General features: G+C 42.4%; 1 protein-coding gene across 3 annotated transcripts in view; it reads right to left on the bottom strand.

Moving 5' to 3' along the window:
- Positions 1 to 13,930: 13,930 nt before the first annotated feature.
- PNPLA7 (patatin like domain 7, lysophospholipase) overlaps positions 13,931 to 18,313 on the bottom strand; it is a 339,713-nt gene continuing 335,330 nt past the window's right edge. For all 3 annotated transcript variants that reach the window (XM_073558322.1, XM_073558321.1, XM_073558323.1), the window contains 2 exons: positions 17,910 to 18,016; positions 13,931 to 15,021 (listed from right to left, as the gene is read on the bottom strand). In XM_073558322.1, the coding sequence (XP_073414423.1) occupies positions 14,944 to 15,021; positions 17,910 to 18,016 (185 nt within the window). In that variant the 3' untranslated portion in view covers positions 13,931 to 14,943. The remainder of the gene's footprint in view (positions 15,022 to 17,909; positions 18,017 to 18,313) is intronic.

Here is an 18,313-nt window from a genome sequence, read left to right as displayed (position 1 = left end):
CTTTGTGCACCTGATGAGGCTAACTGTAGAATCCATACACTTTCACTACTGATGTTTTTATCAGACAATGGATGTAAGGTCAACAGAGAAAAGTTACAGTTTTGCCAACCAAAAGTCGTATTCTTAGGACATTGTCTATCACACGGTACCCGACACTTAACCAATGACAGAATTACAATTGTACAACAAATGAAGGAACCGACAACCCACAAGCAGTTGAGAGCATTTTTGGGTTTAGTTTCGTCTTGCCGCCAATGGATCATACATGCTAGTGAACATATGCAGCCACTGTATGATTGCATCAACACAATACCTTTTCAACTGACTGACATTGCACGAGACTCATTCCAGTATCTGAAGAAGGCCATAGTGTCAGCCCCAGCATTAGGTATACCTAACTATGATATACCCTTTCAACTGATGGCCGCTGAAATTAGAGGGCATGCTACTGGCATTTTGACACAGAAACATGACAAAAAGAATAGACCTCTTGCATACTATTCTGCCAAATTAGACTCTGTAGCACAGGGAACACCATCCTGTGTTAGAGCAGTCTCTGCAATCGCATTGCTACTTGACAAAGTTTCTGATATTGTACTGGATAACCCACTAACTGTCTGTACCACACATGATATATACGGTATCCTAAATCAGGTTTCTGCTAAACATATTTCTATGGCAAGACAACTCAGATTGCAATGTGCCTTGCTTATGCCTCCTAATGTTACGTTTACCAAAACTCAGAATCTGAATCTGGCTACATTGTTGCCAATTGCAGATTCTGAAGGGGGGGATATAGATGAGAACACATTATCGCTTTCTTTTGAGCCCCCACACGAGGTTGAACATGATTGCATAGAACTGATGCAGCAAGAAGTTGTTGGCTTGCCCAATGTCACAGACACACCATTGTCAAATCCAGACTTTATATTTTTTGTGGATGGCAGCAGATATGCCGATGAAAGTGGAAAATTCCACACAGGATATGCGGTAGTGTCACCACATGAGACTATTGTAGCAAAGGCACTTCCACCCCATATGTCCGCACAAGAGGCTGAGCTGACAGCTCTGAATGAGGCATTAAAACTTTCCAAAGGACAAACAGCAAATATCTACACTGTCTCAAGATATACCTTTGGGATAGTACATGATTTTGGGGTTTTGTGGCGCACAAGGGGTTTCATGACAGCAGCAGGAACAACCATAAAACATGCCACACTGATCAGAGACATCCTCGAGAATGTGGCCCAGACACAGGGGGTGGCCGTTATGAGGGTGCCAGCACACACCAGAAAAGACAACATGGAAGCAAAAGGCAACGAGAAAGCAGACCAGGCGGTAAAGCAAGCTGCCTTGGGGACTCCAGAAAAAGTAAACATAGTGCACAAGGATGCATCAGAATTGTTTACAGACTTACAAAGGTTCCAAGAAGACTCCGCTCAGACGGACAAGGAAACTTGGGAAAAGATGGGAGCTGAGAAGACGAACGGAATGTGGAAGAAAGATCAGAAGTACTGCTTGCCTAGGGTTTTGTACCCAAGGATGGCAGAAGCAGTTCACCTTCCAACTCACATGTCCGCCAATGGAATGACGCACCTAGTCACGAAGGTTTGGATTGCTCCTGGGTTTGGGAAGGTGGCGCAGCTACACTGTACCTCCTGTCCCATATGCCTAGCACACAATCCCTGACAGGTAGTGAAAACTCCACGGAAACACAGTCCTAGGCCGTTATATCCCTTCCAGAGACTATAGATCGACTACATTCAACTCCCCAGAAGTGGACCATATGAATATGTTCTGGTGTGTGTTGACATGTTCTCTGGATGGCCAGAAGCCTACCCGGTGAAAACGGCTACAGCTCGAGCCACTGCAAAGAAACTAGTGATGGAACTAGTACCACGATTCGGTGTTCCTGAAACAATTGAATCAGACAGAGGCACACATTTCACTGCTGAGGTAATGCAAAATGTAATGCAAATGATAGGTGTAGAACAAACATTTCATACACCCTATCACCCACAGAGTTCAGGGAAGGTAGAAAGAATGAACGGGACACTAAAATTAAAAATACAGAAAACCATGGAACAGACCCATAGACCATGGCCAGAGTGTCTCCCGTTAGCATTATTCTCAGTAAGGTACACACCCACGGGGAAAACTAAACTGTCACCCTTCGAGATACTGTTTGGAAGACCACCAAACACAGGGTTGTACTACCCACAGGTCTTAACACTCAATGTGGATAATTTGACAAGTTATGTAATCCAGTTGCAAAAGCATTTAACTCAAATGCATTCTCTAGTTTTCTCTTCCATTCCAGATCCAGATAGTGTGGAAGGAACTCACTGTCTACAACCCGGTGATTACATATATGTCAAGAAACACTCCAGAAAGACCCTTGAACCCCGATATCAAGGACCTTACCAAGTACTCCTAACAACGCCTACTTCTGTTAAGTTGGAAGGACGACCAACCTGGATCCACGCATCGCATTGCAAACTAGCCACAGGAATTAACAAAGCATAAGAGTGCATAATGTTTTGGTTTGGTTTTGTTGCATTATCTGTAATAATGGTAGCTGCGTGGGACAGACTAAATTCTCCAATGTCCTTGAATAATAAGTTTATACATCATAAAAAATTACTGAATGATTGGTCAAATGACACTCAGTCTCCAGCAGATTGCTGGATCTGCACACATTCACCAGTATCAGCCACCAGTATTCCGTTCCTTGTTATTCCTGTGCCACCCAAGGAATTATTTGCCTGGACCAGTTGTTCTGATACACTTGCTAATAATGCCACAAATAATGTGAAGTTATGGAACACAACGGTTGGTATACCCATTGTGGGATGGGTAGGATATCCCTGGTGGCAAGGTAACCTTTCAGGAAGTAGTACTCACCTTCAATATCTGGCATATAAGGGGGGGCCTTGGGTACCTAGGAATAGAACCCGGTTAACCTACTTGGGACAAGTTCCAACGTATGGTTTACAAGTTAGCTTTAATGTAACTTCTCATTCTACTGATGCCTTCAAACCAATGTTGCTAGAAAGAAAGTTACATAATATGTCATGGGAGTACTCCAATTTATTTCCCCAGGGCACTAACGAAACTTGTATTAATATTCCTGGTAATATGCCTTGTAACGAGTCCTCGGAATATAAGAAGGGAACCTCCCCTTGTGGAAACCCTGATGCAGGTTATTGTAGTCCTTTAGGACAATTTTCACCTTGGTGCATGCTCCAGAATGCATCTGCGTTCATAGATTTAGTTCATAGACTGGTACTACAACATTCAGCCCTCTGGGACCAACCTAGTGACATGTACTGGGTATGTGGAGACAATGCATATAAATGGTTGCCAGTAGGGGTAAAAGGTGCTTGTACTCTGGGTCGTTTGACTCCAGCTACCTTTGTTATTCCGAATGACCAGTTGAGTACTCAGAGCATACCTAAACACACGTTGTACAAAAGAGCCGCTGATAATACACCTCGCCTCTCTGGAAGACCACACATAGTGCAGATGAGTGTGGCCAATAAAATTGTTAGCTCTATTTTTATCTACCCTATGATCACTCAAATGTGGGATAAATTAGTTAGAGCTACAGATTATTTAGATGACCAAATATGGGATATATTGGATATACTGAACACCACTGTTGCTGTTCAAAATCAGCTTATCATAGTCACTAATCAGCATACCATAGTATTAGATTATTTAACTGCAGCACAAGGAGGTATGTGTCAAGTCATCGGACCCGCTTGCTGTCATTATATAGATCCTGACAAAACTTTAAGATTAAAACTAAAATTAGAGGATGTTCAAAGACTCAGAGATCAGTATGATAAAGACAATGATCGCAATAAAGATAGTTGGTGGTCAGATACCTTCTCCTTTTTGAATCCAGCCAATTGGTTTAAAGGTATAGGGGGTTGGATAGCTGGAATTATATTAAGCCTACTACGTATCTTTGTTTGTCTTTTCGTAATATATGTATTTTCAAAATTCGTTTTTTGGTGTTTAACTGTGTGTAAGAAAAGATACAGAAACAGATGAGAAAGATGAATTAATGACAGAACCCTTACCAAAGTTGATAATTGTTTCCTTTAAGTCTTAGGTTGACATCTCATTTCTGACATGAAGGAGCGTACTCTTGTGATGACAGACGTGGCCTTAGTAACTGGGGGATGGAGAGGGTAAAAGAAGATATCTGTCTCCCTCGGGCAACCAGTCGGCCTGGGATAGTACCTGGTGAATAGGACACTATCAGCTGTCATTACAGGATCCAGTGTTCCAGATTGTGAAGAATAAAGATGTCAAAGGGGGGACTGATAGGAACTGAAGGAGTTAAATTGAGTTCTGTCTATGTTGTATTTTCTTGTTTAGACTCATCTTACCTGTTCCCTTGAGAACTAAAACCAGATAACAGATGAATTCCTGTTTTTCAGCCTACGTGGCTTCCTGTCTTGTTGAAACCAGTTGTGAAATTGTTTTATACTACGCATGTCTGTAAATGTTTAACTTCTTTGCTATAAAGAATGGAAACCTAACTGATAAGCCAGAGGCGTCTCAGCAGGCTTCCCGAGTTGTACAATACAGCGTAAGTCTGTGTTATTCTTCTCGACGGAGCAATCAATTAGAGACATATGGTGTCTCACACCCAAGAACATCGGTCCTTCAGGTGAAAGAGGTACTCTGAGGGATCCCGACACTCATTTTGTCAAGAACAGAGGGGAATACCCGTCCTGTGTTTTGTGTATTAGAATATCACTTTCTCAAGGGGATGCAAGTGTGTGAACAACTGTTATGCACGTAGTTGAGGAACCGCTGTGCCGCAGTCTGGGGAGAGCTTGGAGGGGCATAACAAAGTGAATGTTTGGTTGTTTTCTAGAGCCCCTGATGGCAAGATAGACTTGAACCCAGGTGGACACCAGATGCTACTCCAGGATGGACCCTCAGAGCCACGGCAACTGAGCCCCCAAAGGTACAGAAAAGTAGGACCAGCAGGATGTATGCGGCAGGTAGACGGATGTGAGATAAGGCACAAGCAGGACTGGTACGGGAGCTTGCGGTCCACAGGTACGGGATCAATGGTGAAGGTATGCAGGTTCAGATGGATCAGGAACAGGTCCAGTCACAGGCAGGAAGGATTCAGGTTATAGGTACAGTGGGGCAGACAGGATCAGATACTGAGCGCACAGGAACGGGGACCTTACAACTAGGTGGCAGGCTAAAGACTGTTAAGTGAAGTTGGTAAGGCACCTATAGGGAACGGTCCCTTAAATATCAGATGTCTCCCACCTATTGGCTTGGGACATCTTTAGCAGCTCGCGCTGGCCCTTTAAGAGTCTGGGAGTGCGCATGTCCTAAGCACAATTCCAGGAGACAGGCGTGCAATGCGCAGGTCCTGGGAGGAAATGGATACCGAGGAAGCGTGGTCGGGTAAGTAAACACGCTGGCATCCCTGCAGGTGGAAGGAGGCATGTGCAGGAACGCTGGCACTGCCCTAACAGTAATATAAGGCAAATGAATGCTGTCTTAGGCCGCTTTCACACTTCAGGCTTTCGGTACCCGGCATGGTGCGGCGAAAAACCGGACTACCAGATCCGGCCACAAACGCAGACACCGGATCCTTCTTTCTGCCGGATATATTCCTGGCAGAGGTTTCCGGGCATGCGCAGTGCGAAAAACCGGTCCTGCGTTGGGAAAAAAAACGTTGCATGCAACGTTTTTTCCAGACGCCGGACCGGCTATTTTCTCCGGATCTGGAAAAAAACGGACGCGCTGCATTGCCATCTGGCGCAATGCGGCATCAATGAAACAGCACGGGGAAAAAGCCAGATCTGGTCGTAACAGGCGCCGGCTCCGGCAGTCCGATTTTTCGCCGCACCATGCCGGATACCGAAAGCCTGAAGTGTGAAAGTGGCCTTTTTGGGACCCGGTTTGTCCTATGTCACAGCAATCATTCTTACATGCATTCAATTATTTTCTTTTTTTTGCAAAGGGGGTCTCCATCAGCTTGTCCAGGTCAGAGTATTGAGGTTTCACCTCGCTTACAGGCCCCATGTGATGTGCTCTCTCAGGTTATGTAAGCTGTCACATATAATAAAATTATGTCTCCGTGCAGGCCCAGGAAACACCTCCAGTAATATTCAGCACTGCTTCTCGCACCTTTATAAATTCCTCTCCATCTAGTTGACGGCCTGGTCAGAGGGATACTGTTTGCCAATGACTTTCTGGCTAAATGAAGATTATCGCTGGATCCTAGGAATGAAGGGGGAAGGGCTGGAGACATATAAAAATTTACAGTGATACAATCCTCATGTATGTAATTTCCTAATACAAAACCATCTGAAGCATATGCTGGGATTTGTAGTCCACGACAGCTGGGGAACTGTTTTAAAGAGGTTACGAGGCATTAGAAAAAAAAAACCCCATAGCTACCTTCTACCAGAAACCGCATCACAGCAGTCTATGAGTTGTCTTTGACATTGCCGCTCAACTCTGCAATAAGCGAATGGGGCTGAGCTGTAATACCACACATGACCCGTGAACAGGTGTGGCGCCATTTACAAGAGAAGGCAGCCATGTTTTTCTAATCCTCTATAACCCCTGCAACAACTGAGGGTATAAATAGTTTTATGATGTGTGCAACACTCACTGAGATGGAAAACTCATTACATCCTAACAACTGGGATTGCTCCTCTGATACTTGATCTGCTCAGGTTTTCTTTATTCCACGTAATGCTGTCCACCATTTGTCAAGACTGTGTGGCAGTATCTCATAGGGTTAATCTGGGCGGCACAGTGATGGCCACCATGTTATAGGAGACTGGTGCTTATGGTGGGATGTTAACAAATCTGGCTGCGATCATGTGACTGCATATATACAAGTCCTAGATTCATGTAGTTTTATCTGGTTCTAAGAAAGACAGGTAAAGACTCAATATGGCGGCCGTGATATCTCTCACTAAGACCTGAACAGGAGCATTAGTCTGCGGCTCCACTGATTCAGTACACTGTGATTGTGTGAGCCGTTCAGGAATTTCCTGATCGGTATAGTGTGTGGGGTTGATGACTTCAACCCTATCAGTTCAGCCATATTGGTGGCAACACAGCTTTCCCTAAAATGTTAAAAAAACAAACAAACTCTGTGTTACAGTATATTTGGATTCTATGGATTTTTCTTTGGCTGAGACGAGACAAACCTACAAAGCAAAGGACCTTGGTGCAGTCGGTGCAGTGATCCCCGAGTTGATGGGGTGTAACATGTTAATCTTGTGTGTAATAAAGAAAAGAGATTTCACTGATGATTGTAGAGTTTGGCGGCTGCTAATGTGGCGTGAAGAAAGGTTGGCAGCGCCCGCCTGGGTGCATAAAACATTCAGGGGAACAGACTGTTCACAAGCAGCTCTGCATACAATTCTGCCTCATCCGTGGGAAATTTCAGCCAAAAAAATAACATTTCACTAGAATTCCATGGCCACGGCCATCTTCTAACATCCAGGACAAAAGTCCTGCGGTTTACCTGCGGTTTTGCCCTGCGGTTTCATACCTCATAATGGATAGGTGTGAAACCACAGCGAAATCCACACAAAGAATTGACATGCTGCGGATTGTAACCCGCGGAAAAATCCACAGCATGTGCACTGCGTTTTTTTTATTTCCATAGGAAATAAAGGTACTGTACAATGCAGCAGAATCTGCAGAGCCAAAACCGCTGCGTATCCGCAGCAGAATCCGCAGCGTGTGCACTAGGGTGACCGCAAAAAATTGATGTCGGAATTTTGTCCGTCTGGACCCCACAAAACGATTCCCCTTTCCAGATATTGAGAGAGCCAAAATTTGAGCTCGATCAAACGACGTTAACCCGTGCCGCTCGTCGCTCAAAGTTTGAAAAAATCCAAATTGAGGTATTTTAAGATTTAGGTATTTTGCATAGTCTGTTAGACTATAAAGAATGTGACAACAACATTGCAGAAATAGCCCTGACCAAATTTTCGAACCATTTGTGGTATTTGAATGCAGAGTTGGTGGGATTATCGTTTTTTGATCCCACCATTACAGACAATGAAAAGTTGTTAATGGCTAATAAATTGCTCAGTAGCACAGATGAACCATCAGAGCACGCTAGGGTTGTAAATCCAAAAGTTAGGAAAGAAAAATTAAAAGAGGTAGGAAGTAACCGACTTTAACGACCTTCTGACAAAAGATGAAGAACAAAAGCAATATGTCCTGCAAGTTGTAAGCAAATGCCGAGCATTATATTCTGACGTTTCAAAAACTACTTTAACAAAAGCTCTAGAATAGATTAGATAACTATGCGTGCTCTGATGGTTCATCTGTGCTACTGAGCAATTTATTAGCCATTAACAACTTTTCATTGTCTGTAATGGTGGGATCAAAAAACGATAATCCCACCAACTCTGCATTCAAATACCACAAATGGTTCGAAAATTTGGTCAGGGCTATTTCTGCAATGTTGTTGTCACATTCTTTATAGTCTAACAGACTATGCAAAATACCTAAATCTTAAAATACCTCAATTTGGATTTTTTCAAACTTTGAGCGACGAGCGGCACGGGTTAACGTCGTTTGATCGAGCTCAAATTTTGGCTCTCTCAATATCTGGAAAGGGGAATCGTTTTGTGGGGTCCAGACGAACAAGATTCTGACATTTTTTCCCCCCCATATGAGATCCGGTCACCCTAGTGTGCACATACCCTAAAACTCCACTAAAACTGCAGGTCATTTTACCTGCAGATTTAGCAAAATCTGCGCGGAATCTTCCACAGCAGAATCCGCACCGTGCGTACATAACCTTAAAACATTAGTATTGTTGTTTCTAAATGATTATGAACTTGTTTTCTTTGCATTATTTGAGGTCTGAAAGCATTGCATTATTTTTTTTTTTTTAAATTTTTTACCATTTTTCTGTGTCAGAAAAAAATACAAAATTTAGTGCTTGGAAATTCGGAGACATGTTATCAGAAGTTTATCAACTAAAAGAACAATTTACATTTTACTCAAAAATATACCTATAAAGAGAAATGTCAAACAAACTGAACATTTGAAAGTGGTTTCTTAATTTTTGCCAGAGCTGTATATTCTTGTGCGTTGTATTGTGGTATTATGTTGGCTATATTTTACAATATTATCTTAGCAGTGTTTTGTAGGCTATATATAATGGCATTTGGTGGGCTGTCTATGGTGGTATTATTTGGGGTAATATATGGGTCGTATATGGAAGCTTTATTTTAGTAGTGTTAATTGGGCTGCATTGAGCAGCATTATTTTGGTGATATTAGGTGTGCTACATATGGTGGCATTATGTTGGTTATTTGGGCTGAGTATGGCGGCATTATCCTGGTGTGAGAGTGGTATCACAGGGGCATATGTTACGGAGACAATTGCCTAAATTGGTGTTGACCTCTACTACACTTGTTGATCAGGGCCCTATTTTCTAAAAAGAAAAATAAACCCCGACTACTCCTCTTTACCTGGCAGCATTCTATTTTTCCTAGTCGGCGTGTTACAGTCCAATCCCTTAGTGACGCTCATCCATAATTCACAGACTGGTGTTGACTCAGAAATTAGTGCAGTGAAATATGTGTGTCATTTTGTGGTTTTCCTGTGAAGGTTATGGATCCAGCAGCAGAGATAAACATGCACATTAAGAGAGACTGGTGAGAGGAGCTGGACACCAGCCAAGAGGTATTGTTCTACAATAAGAGCGCCTGATATTGCATTACTGACAGTAAATAAGGCAATCATATCCAGCCGTGCTCTAAGGATATTCCACATATCCACCTTAAAGAAAAAAAATAATAATCTCCTCTGCTGGGATGGTAAACATTGGGCCCTCACTGCTATGATCACGTACGGCCTTCTTCACGTTCCAGCCATAGCAGGGGTCCCCCTGCTTTTCCTGATTTGTTCAGTTCTAGTTCTCATTTCTGCACACGATTTAAGTGCTCCCCTGTATATGGACCCGATGACGCATGTAATAGACAGCAGGACCCTCTTGTTGGGTCCCAAATGCTACCTGCATAATGTACAGAGGCTTAAAAATGTATTCATTGAACCATAGGCACAGAGGGACCCCCATGGCATGGAGTTTTGGGGTGCTGTAAGCAGCGCCGCCATCAGGGAATTAGTGCCTTTACTGGCATATGGGGCTCGGTGAGGAGGGGTCCCAGTCCGGCCAGGGCCCCCCTCCTCAAGGATCCAGTGCAGGATTCGCCTGTTCGCTCAGTAACTAAACGTGCAATACGAGCCGCTAGCCTGTCAGTGGTCATTTCAAAAAAAATATACCTAAAAAGAGTATTAGGTATTTTAACAAATGTTTAATAGGCTAGAGTAGTGTTGGGCCCTGCCGTAAGAGTCTACCTTATTGTGGTGGTGGCTAAAAAAATCTTTTGGCTAAAACAAAAGCTGCTGGCTATGTACGTGATCTGGTGTGATTGGTGAGGACATGGTGCAGAAGTGTTTTTTTTTTTTTCCAAGAGTGGGCAGCAGGACTGTGGAAGGTTTGCGGGGTGGAGCCTGGGCAGAGCCTAAAGGGGGCCCAAATATTTTGCCAGTATGGGGTTCGAAATTCCTGGTGGCAGTCCTAGGTGTAAGCCACTTACAGGTTTCTGGGTAAGATACATGGGCAGAACTTCAGGAGCAGAGCTGTATTGAGAGACTTCCCTCCAGTCAGTGCAGCATCACTAGATGGGAGGATCTGAAGGGTCACTGGCCACAGAGTAATACATTTGGGGTATACCTTCTGTAAGGGTATGTGCACACGTATGCAGAAAATTCCTGACTGAAAACCGGACTCCTTCCCAGAAAACGCATGTTTTTTTCCGCACGTCCCCAGTCTCATAGAAAATAGTTAGAAATGCGGATTTTTCCCCTAAATTAATGAGCATGCTGCGTTTTTTACCGCGATGCGTTTTTTTCGCATCAATATGCACAAAAAGTGCAAAATTCATTAAAATGAATGGGATGCTTCTTGTAAGCATTTTTGCCGGTAAAAACACGAAAAACACACTTACGTGTGCACATACCCTAAGTGTTCTAAGCGGGGTCTTGGCTGAAGATCTGAGCAGCTAATTTGTATAAGGGAAACTGCACACAAGATTGTCCAGTTGTTACACGCCCTGCATTGACACGCTGCAGTTCACGCAAGGAAAATTGCCACAATGTTTCTCACATTGCCGCTGGTGTGTTTTTTTGCAGATTTTATACTTGCAAAATCACAGTACATAAAATACATGTATGTTAAGGCAAATATGATATATCACAACATAACGAGACAGCTCTGCCTTACAAGAGTCTGGGAAAGCTGTCTGACAATCTCACAGCGTTATATATCACTCTCTGATAAGTCATTATATTGACAGAGGACATATGTATTCAGAACCAGAGTCTGATGATGATAATTGCTGGACTGTGGCTAGCGCTGCAGTGGCGACTCTTGAAGCTCAGTTATGCCGTCACAGCCGCATTCTCAGCACTTTATTTAGGATGATCGCTGTATACTGTGCTCATCATCGCACCATTCTTTGATCCCATAATTGCATGCTATCAGCTTCTGGGATATTATTAATTAGATGATACTGGTGTAATCACAAATATGTGATATGTCATTAAACCTCCTGATTATCATCGTCTCTCTGCAGCGGAGGACAAGCCGAGCCTCATTATTTTGGGAGAAATAGGAAATCTTATTTAGCAAGGAATCCACTGACACAATGTGACCAATCTTAGTGACTTTAGGCATGAGCTCCAAGGAGTTCACCCACAGTTATACACTGATCCTCCTGTGGGCGCAGTGGAGCTGTGGCTCTGCGGGATAATACCATGGGAGGTCTGTGCTGCATAGATATTTTTTTTCTAATGCAATGTGTGGTTGTGGAAAAGCCACTGACCTGAATAAAAGTCATACGGAGAATAAATTTGATATGAAATCTGAGACAAATCCTTAAGGTGTGAAATTTTGGAGGATCTAAGGTGATTTCTGGTGGTTAAATTGCTTTGATTCCCACCAAAAATGAGGTGATCTACTAGCTGTGAACACAGCACTCTTTGTTTTCGTGGGTCCCAGCAATCACCAACATGTGACATGTCTACAGTATGTACTGGACCCTTGTTCTGAGAGTCTGTGGGGGTCCCAGCCCTCCTGATAATCTAAAGATGGAATAATTCCACAAGAAGACTTTGATCAAACGCCAAAGACCTTTTATTGTATAAAACTCATCCACACCTGTGACACCTTCCCACACTGTACACTACAGCTCCATGGGTTGGTAGATCTGATCTACGTGGTTGATCTTTGGCTATAACTGGTTGTGTCAGAATTTGGCAACCAAACAAAACAAAAAACAAACAAACAGTGAAGGATACTAGCCCAGCAAGGACCGGAAACCTGATGTGTTCATACACTGCAGTGACAGGCCTGTAGAACTAGACATCTCGTCTAGACTCTGCTGATACCTCAGGTCACAGCATCTGTTAATCACCAAACCCTTTACTAGATGCAGACAATTCTGATGAGAAGCATTTCTGTTTTCCCAGAGGGGTTCCGGTGTTTTCTTTGAATTGGTCATTGCTCATTAATAGATTGCACACTCATTAGTATAACTTTGTGTAGAGCTGCAACTAAATGAGAGATTGACATTAGTTATAGGAGTGAAGTGAAGAGTGTATTCTGGTGAAGCACCTGAGAGTCAGCAGCAGAGAAGGGGAATAGGAATGAAGAATAGAAAACAAGCATCTAAAAGGTGAGGTGCATAGGCCAAGAATGGGCTAATGCAAATTGCAGAGAGCAAAACCATCTTGTGCAGCAGGAATGGTACCCATCATCGATAGTCACCCGCAGCAGTCTCACAACTTAGCAGTTGATTCCTTCCTTCGCGTTTCCGAGAATTCTGAAACGCGTAGGAAAGAAAGTTTTTCTGGCCCCTTGAGTGCTCCGTAGCACTCCACTGCCTGTCACGTGTTAGTTAGACGCTAGTCACTGGCCGGGACAGCATCCTTTATGGAGATCCTGCTCTCATCTATCTGAGACAGCAGTGATTGCTAAGATACTGACTGCAAATAGAAAGGACCTTTCATTTATCTCGCTCACAAGGAACTCTGTCCAGGATTACTGCTTTTATGCCACCTGAGAACTTCTAAAGGTAACTCACCCCTTGCTTGGTTCTGGCACTATTTATGTCTGTTGGACTACAGTTTTTATTCCCTGAATCTGGGTACATATTTCAGTGCAAGTTTTTATATATATTTTTATGTTTATTCCCCTTTGGACAAATTAAGTGGTTTTTGTCTCATTACTTGCTGCTCTGTACCAAAATTGTTTGCGCTTAGCGCCGTTGGCTTTGTATTATTTCTGAAGGGTTAGTTTGTAGTCTGTTACCATGGAAACATTTGTTTGTATTGGAACTGTGGTACCCAGAAAATGAGATATTTAACAGAATACCTACAAAGTTGCAATATTTAAAAAAAACAAACAAAATATGCATTGGAACATTATAAGGAAAATTGGATGCAAAGGTGTAGTACCATGTTATGAGTCATGCCTGAATACCAAAACCATAGAAAAGAATATAGAAAAGATTAAGGATGAGAAACTAGTAATGAGCGAGCGTCTTTGGATAAGGTGTTATCCAAGCACGAGTGTCCTAATCGGGTATTTTCGTCGTGCTTGAAAAATATTCTTGAGTCGCCGTGGCTGCATGTCTCGTGGCTGCTTGACAGCCGCAACACACGCAGTGATTGCCTAACAGGCATGTGTACCTGCAGCTATCGAACAGCCGCTTCGCTTCGAGCACGTTGAAAATACTTGATTAGGACACGAGCGTGCTCGGATAACACCTTATCTGAGCACCCTCACTCATCACTAGAAAACACATTATAATATCAGTCATTTCATACAACGCATGATATATCAGTCATTTAATAGAATATCAGCTATTTACTAAGAAACTTGGCGACTTGCAAAGGACCACATTAAGAAAATCTAGGCACAGTGTGAAATAAGCGTGTGACAAGCAGGAGTGTAGACACAAGTCCAGCCGCCACTAACATTCGCAATAAATATAACTACATTTTACATGTGCAAATTAGCAAGTGTGTACAAGGCTGAACCCGGCTCCAAACTTACAACTATAGGAAGCATGAAAGCTGCTCCGCTCAGTGAGACGACTAGCACTACTTCTGTGGTCTCCGGGTGCAGCAGTGCTCAGCAGCGTAATACATTGATCTAACATCTTTGAGCCTGTCACATATTTATTCATTCTACCGATCTATTAAAATCACACCTTGCCCTTTGCGCAGGCCATCCAGGCACAGACATGGTGGGGGGGGGGTGTTAATGATAATAACAAAACTACTTAAGCTCTGCACAACTTGCACATAATTAATCCTCCCATAAATGAAAAAAATATATAGTAATATCTTGCTTCCCTGATGCTGTCCCTTTAAGTGAATGTGAATTTTTTGGATTTAATGATATCAGAAGACCCTTCCAGCTGTTTCCCTGAGGTCTTCCTGGCAGCGGTCACCCGCTTTTAGCATAAGGACACAAAAGCACTAACAAATCTGTTCCACTGGACATCCCAGGTTATAGGTTAATGCCCTTTGTATGGGATCTCCTGTAATGAAGCAGAAGCAGCTACCCTAGATCTATCATATGTGGAGACTGCTCCTTATTAGTTTGTCCCTTATAGATACGTACACACTATACGAGATGTGAAGACTCTTTAAGGCTTGATTCTGCCCAGTAGGTGAGGCGATCATGTCACCCCATCACTTGCTATGGATTATATTGCATCTGTTATTGGCTCCGCCGGTCCCCACATGCTGGGCGGAATAACTACATCTAGGACAGTACAAAGCAGAGGAACCCGAGGACTGTAGGTGAAGACGGTCATCTTTCCACATTTAATCGTCTCAACTATTTTCTGGTGTCTGGTCTCCCATGTGCCGTCTGACTGCTCTCTGACGGACTTCCTCGTCCGCTTCTTCGTCCTGTACAGGAAAGTAATATTATTATAAAACCCATACAGAACTAATCTGTAGCATTTTACATTCTCTAAGGGAAATGCTACGAACACCTTCAACGTGGATGTGAGAGTGAGGGCTTAGGAGTGATCCAAGAATATTCTTGAATGGCCAAGTCAGTCACCTGATCTCAACCCAATTGAGCATGCATTTCACTTGTTAAAGACTAAACTTCAGACAGAAAGGCCCACAAACAAACAACAACTGAAAACCACCGCAGTGAAGGCCTGGCAGAGCATCAAAAAGGAGGAAACACAGCGTCTGGTGATGTCCATGAGTTCAAGACTTCAGGCAGTCATTGCCAACAAAGGGTTTTCAACCAAGTACTAGAAATGAACATTTTATTTACAATTATTTAATCTGCGCAATTACTTTTGGTCCCTTTAAAAACAGGGTGGCACATGTTAAGGAGCAATAACTCCTAAACCCTTCATCCAATTTTAATGTGGATACCCTCAAATGGAAGCTGAAAGTCTGAACTTCAACTGCATCTGAATTGTTTTGTTTAAAATTCAATGTGGTAATGTCTAGAAGCAAAATTAGAAAAATGTCTCTGTCCAAATATATATGGACCTAACTGTAGATGACAAATATAATGCCAAGACAGAAAAAGCGTCTCAGGGCTAGAGACTGCACGAGATCAAGTTACTGGTAGCAGCAGTTCAAGTTCAAGACACTATAGACTATGGTAGCAGCTCTAGGCCTACTTAAAGTAAGCAAGAGTGTGGAACCAGCTGAGCAGACAAAATATCAAAAACCCAACAGTATATCAGCAGTTAAATACAATGAGCACTGTTATCCAAGCATGCTCGGGATGTCAAAATTTGGGCCTAAAATAGTATCCCAAATGTATATTATCTCATGATCAGATGGCCGATGGTTAATGATGGTTAACCACACCTCGTGACAAAACCAAGGACGGTGAAACGCGCGTCGGGGCTTTAGCACGTCTCACGGGCATTCCTGCACTCACTTGAAATCATGTCACAAGGTATTTTACCCTGCACATTACAGTCTGGCTAGCGCCATTAGCTTATGCATTGCACTGTGGTATATGCGGCTATCATTTGCGCTTAGACGCACAGACTGTCTGGTGTCCCTCTTATAAGCCTGACATATAGGCATATACTGTTATGATACCTGGGTAACCAGACAACCGGTGCCTCTGCCAAAATTATAGGCTCCTGCTCCAGCATTTTCAGTATGCCACAATAATATTGCCTATTTATAGTTATCATTCATTATCCAGTGGCTCTTATATTTTGCCTTTTTGGGTTATATTTGGCATGCTTGATGTAAGCTTAGAATTTTTTAATACCACTATTTAGGACTGCAGCTGATCATCAGATAATATACATCGGGGATACTATTTTAGGCCCAAATTTTGACATCCCGAGCATGCTTAGATAACACTGCTCATTGAATTTATCTGGTCATATACTGTTCGGTTTTTGGGATTTTGTCTGCTCAGCTGGTTCCACACTCTTGCTTACTTTAAGTAGGCCTAGAGCTGCTACCATAGTCTATAGTGTCATGAACTTGAACTGCTGCTACCAGTAACTTGATCTCGTGCAGTCTCTAGCCCTGAGAAGCTTTTTCTGTCTTGGCATTATATTTGTCATCTATGTACTATGCTATTATTTTTTAGTTGCTATTTTTCATCTACTTCATCTTAAGCACTTTGTATGTCTTTATTATATACTGTATGTGCAATAAAAATTAATATTATTGTGTCAAAAATTATTATTATTGTATCAAATCTTCTCTAGATTGTGGTGATTCTCCCCACCCGTTAGTTATTTGATAATCATTTATGTCATCAACGGCCTCATGATTTTTTAGGCTTGAGACTGGGGTTTTTTTTTGCTTTGTTTTTTCGGTTGCAGTTTGAGGCCCGAGAGGTATATCTGTATGGCCACGGATATGTTTTAGGTTGATAACTATGCATCGTGCCCCTGCACCCTCACAGCTGTTACTGATCTCATCAATTTGCCTCACTATATATATAGGTATGTTTAAACTTCCATACTACTTTTGCCCCTTATGAAGACACTTGTTGTTGATACGCGTGGGGCCTGACCTCCCCGAGGGACTGCACTTAGCACTTTCTTATCCTTATGTCTGTTTGACTATTTGGACATTCCAGGCTCACAAATGTTGGCAGGGATTCATGGGTGACTATTGTTGCTTATGTGGTGTGATGACCTTTTGTACCTTCTATGCATAATTTGGGTGCTATATATTAGCTATGCCTGGTCTACATTTTTCTGGAACTTGGTTCTGTCAGTAATCACCTTATTTAAAGGTCTTTGGTGTTATTCCCTGCTGCTCTTTATTTTAGGTACATGTTTACATGCCTATTAAATATCTGTGTACACTTATTATTGATTTGTGACCTGGATTTTGACAAGGAATATGTACTTTATATCTTCCAAAGTGCTTTTTGTGCCTTTATGTCCTGGGTTTAAATTCTATTGGTCAGTGCTTGTGTGTTTTTTTTGGCTTTTTTAAATGTTTTTAATTGTTCTGTCCATGCGTATTATATAATAATGATTTATGAATAAATAATTTTGCACAGGTTGATCCCATGCATTGTGTATACTTTTCTCTTTAGTTTTTTCCTTACATCAACCTTCATAATGAAACTCCACCAGTGGTGCAGTTATTTGTCTGTATATGTCAGCGGTATTCAGTACTGTGAAATAATAGACAGTTTTGGCCCATGTACACCTATGATCAATCATTGCCATAAACCTGATGTGAATAGAGCATATAATATTCACAATGGAACCACATGGAAGTGGATTTTCTCCTGGTGATCTTTGCACATGTGCACGTCCTCTTTATCTACTTACACTATCAGAGACTTCATTGTTTTGGGTGCTCAGGAAATTGAGATAATCTTCTTTTTTCGAGTCTGAAAGATCTTCCTCTTCGTACTCTGTCTGATAATCGGATTCATCTGTAAGAGAAACATTTATCATACCTTGCTGGCTTAAAGGTTGCTGGGAAAATCTGAGGGCCACTAGCGGCTCTGTACAATTACAGCCCTACACGTGATAAAGAGATACTTCCATTACAAAATGGATGGACAGGAACCACAGCTGGTGCAAAGAAGAACAGAAAAGAATGGCTTCATCCAATTATCGATGGTTTGAGGATAATAGGGTTATACATGGAGTGGTCCCTGGGACCCTCAGCACACAAAGAAAGCAGGATGTAAAGGCTGAAAAACAAAAGCGCAGCCTCCAGGAGAACT

The sequence above is a fragment of the Dendrobates tinctorius genome, unplaced genomic scaffold (assembly GCF_039654945.1).
Source record: "Dendrobates tinctorius isolate UK_male_01 unplaced genomic scaffold, ASM3965494v1 ptg000013l, whole genome shotgun sequence".
NCBI lineage: Eukaryota > Metazoa > Chordata > Amphibia > Anura > Dendrobatidae > Dendrobates > Dendrobates tinctorius.
This window is presented reverse-complemented; position numbering and strand designations above follow the sequence as displayed.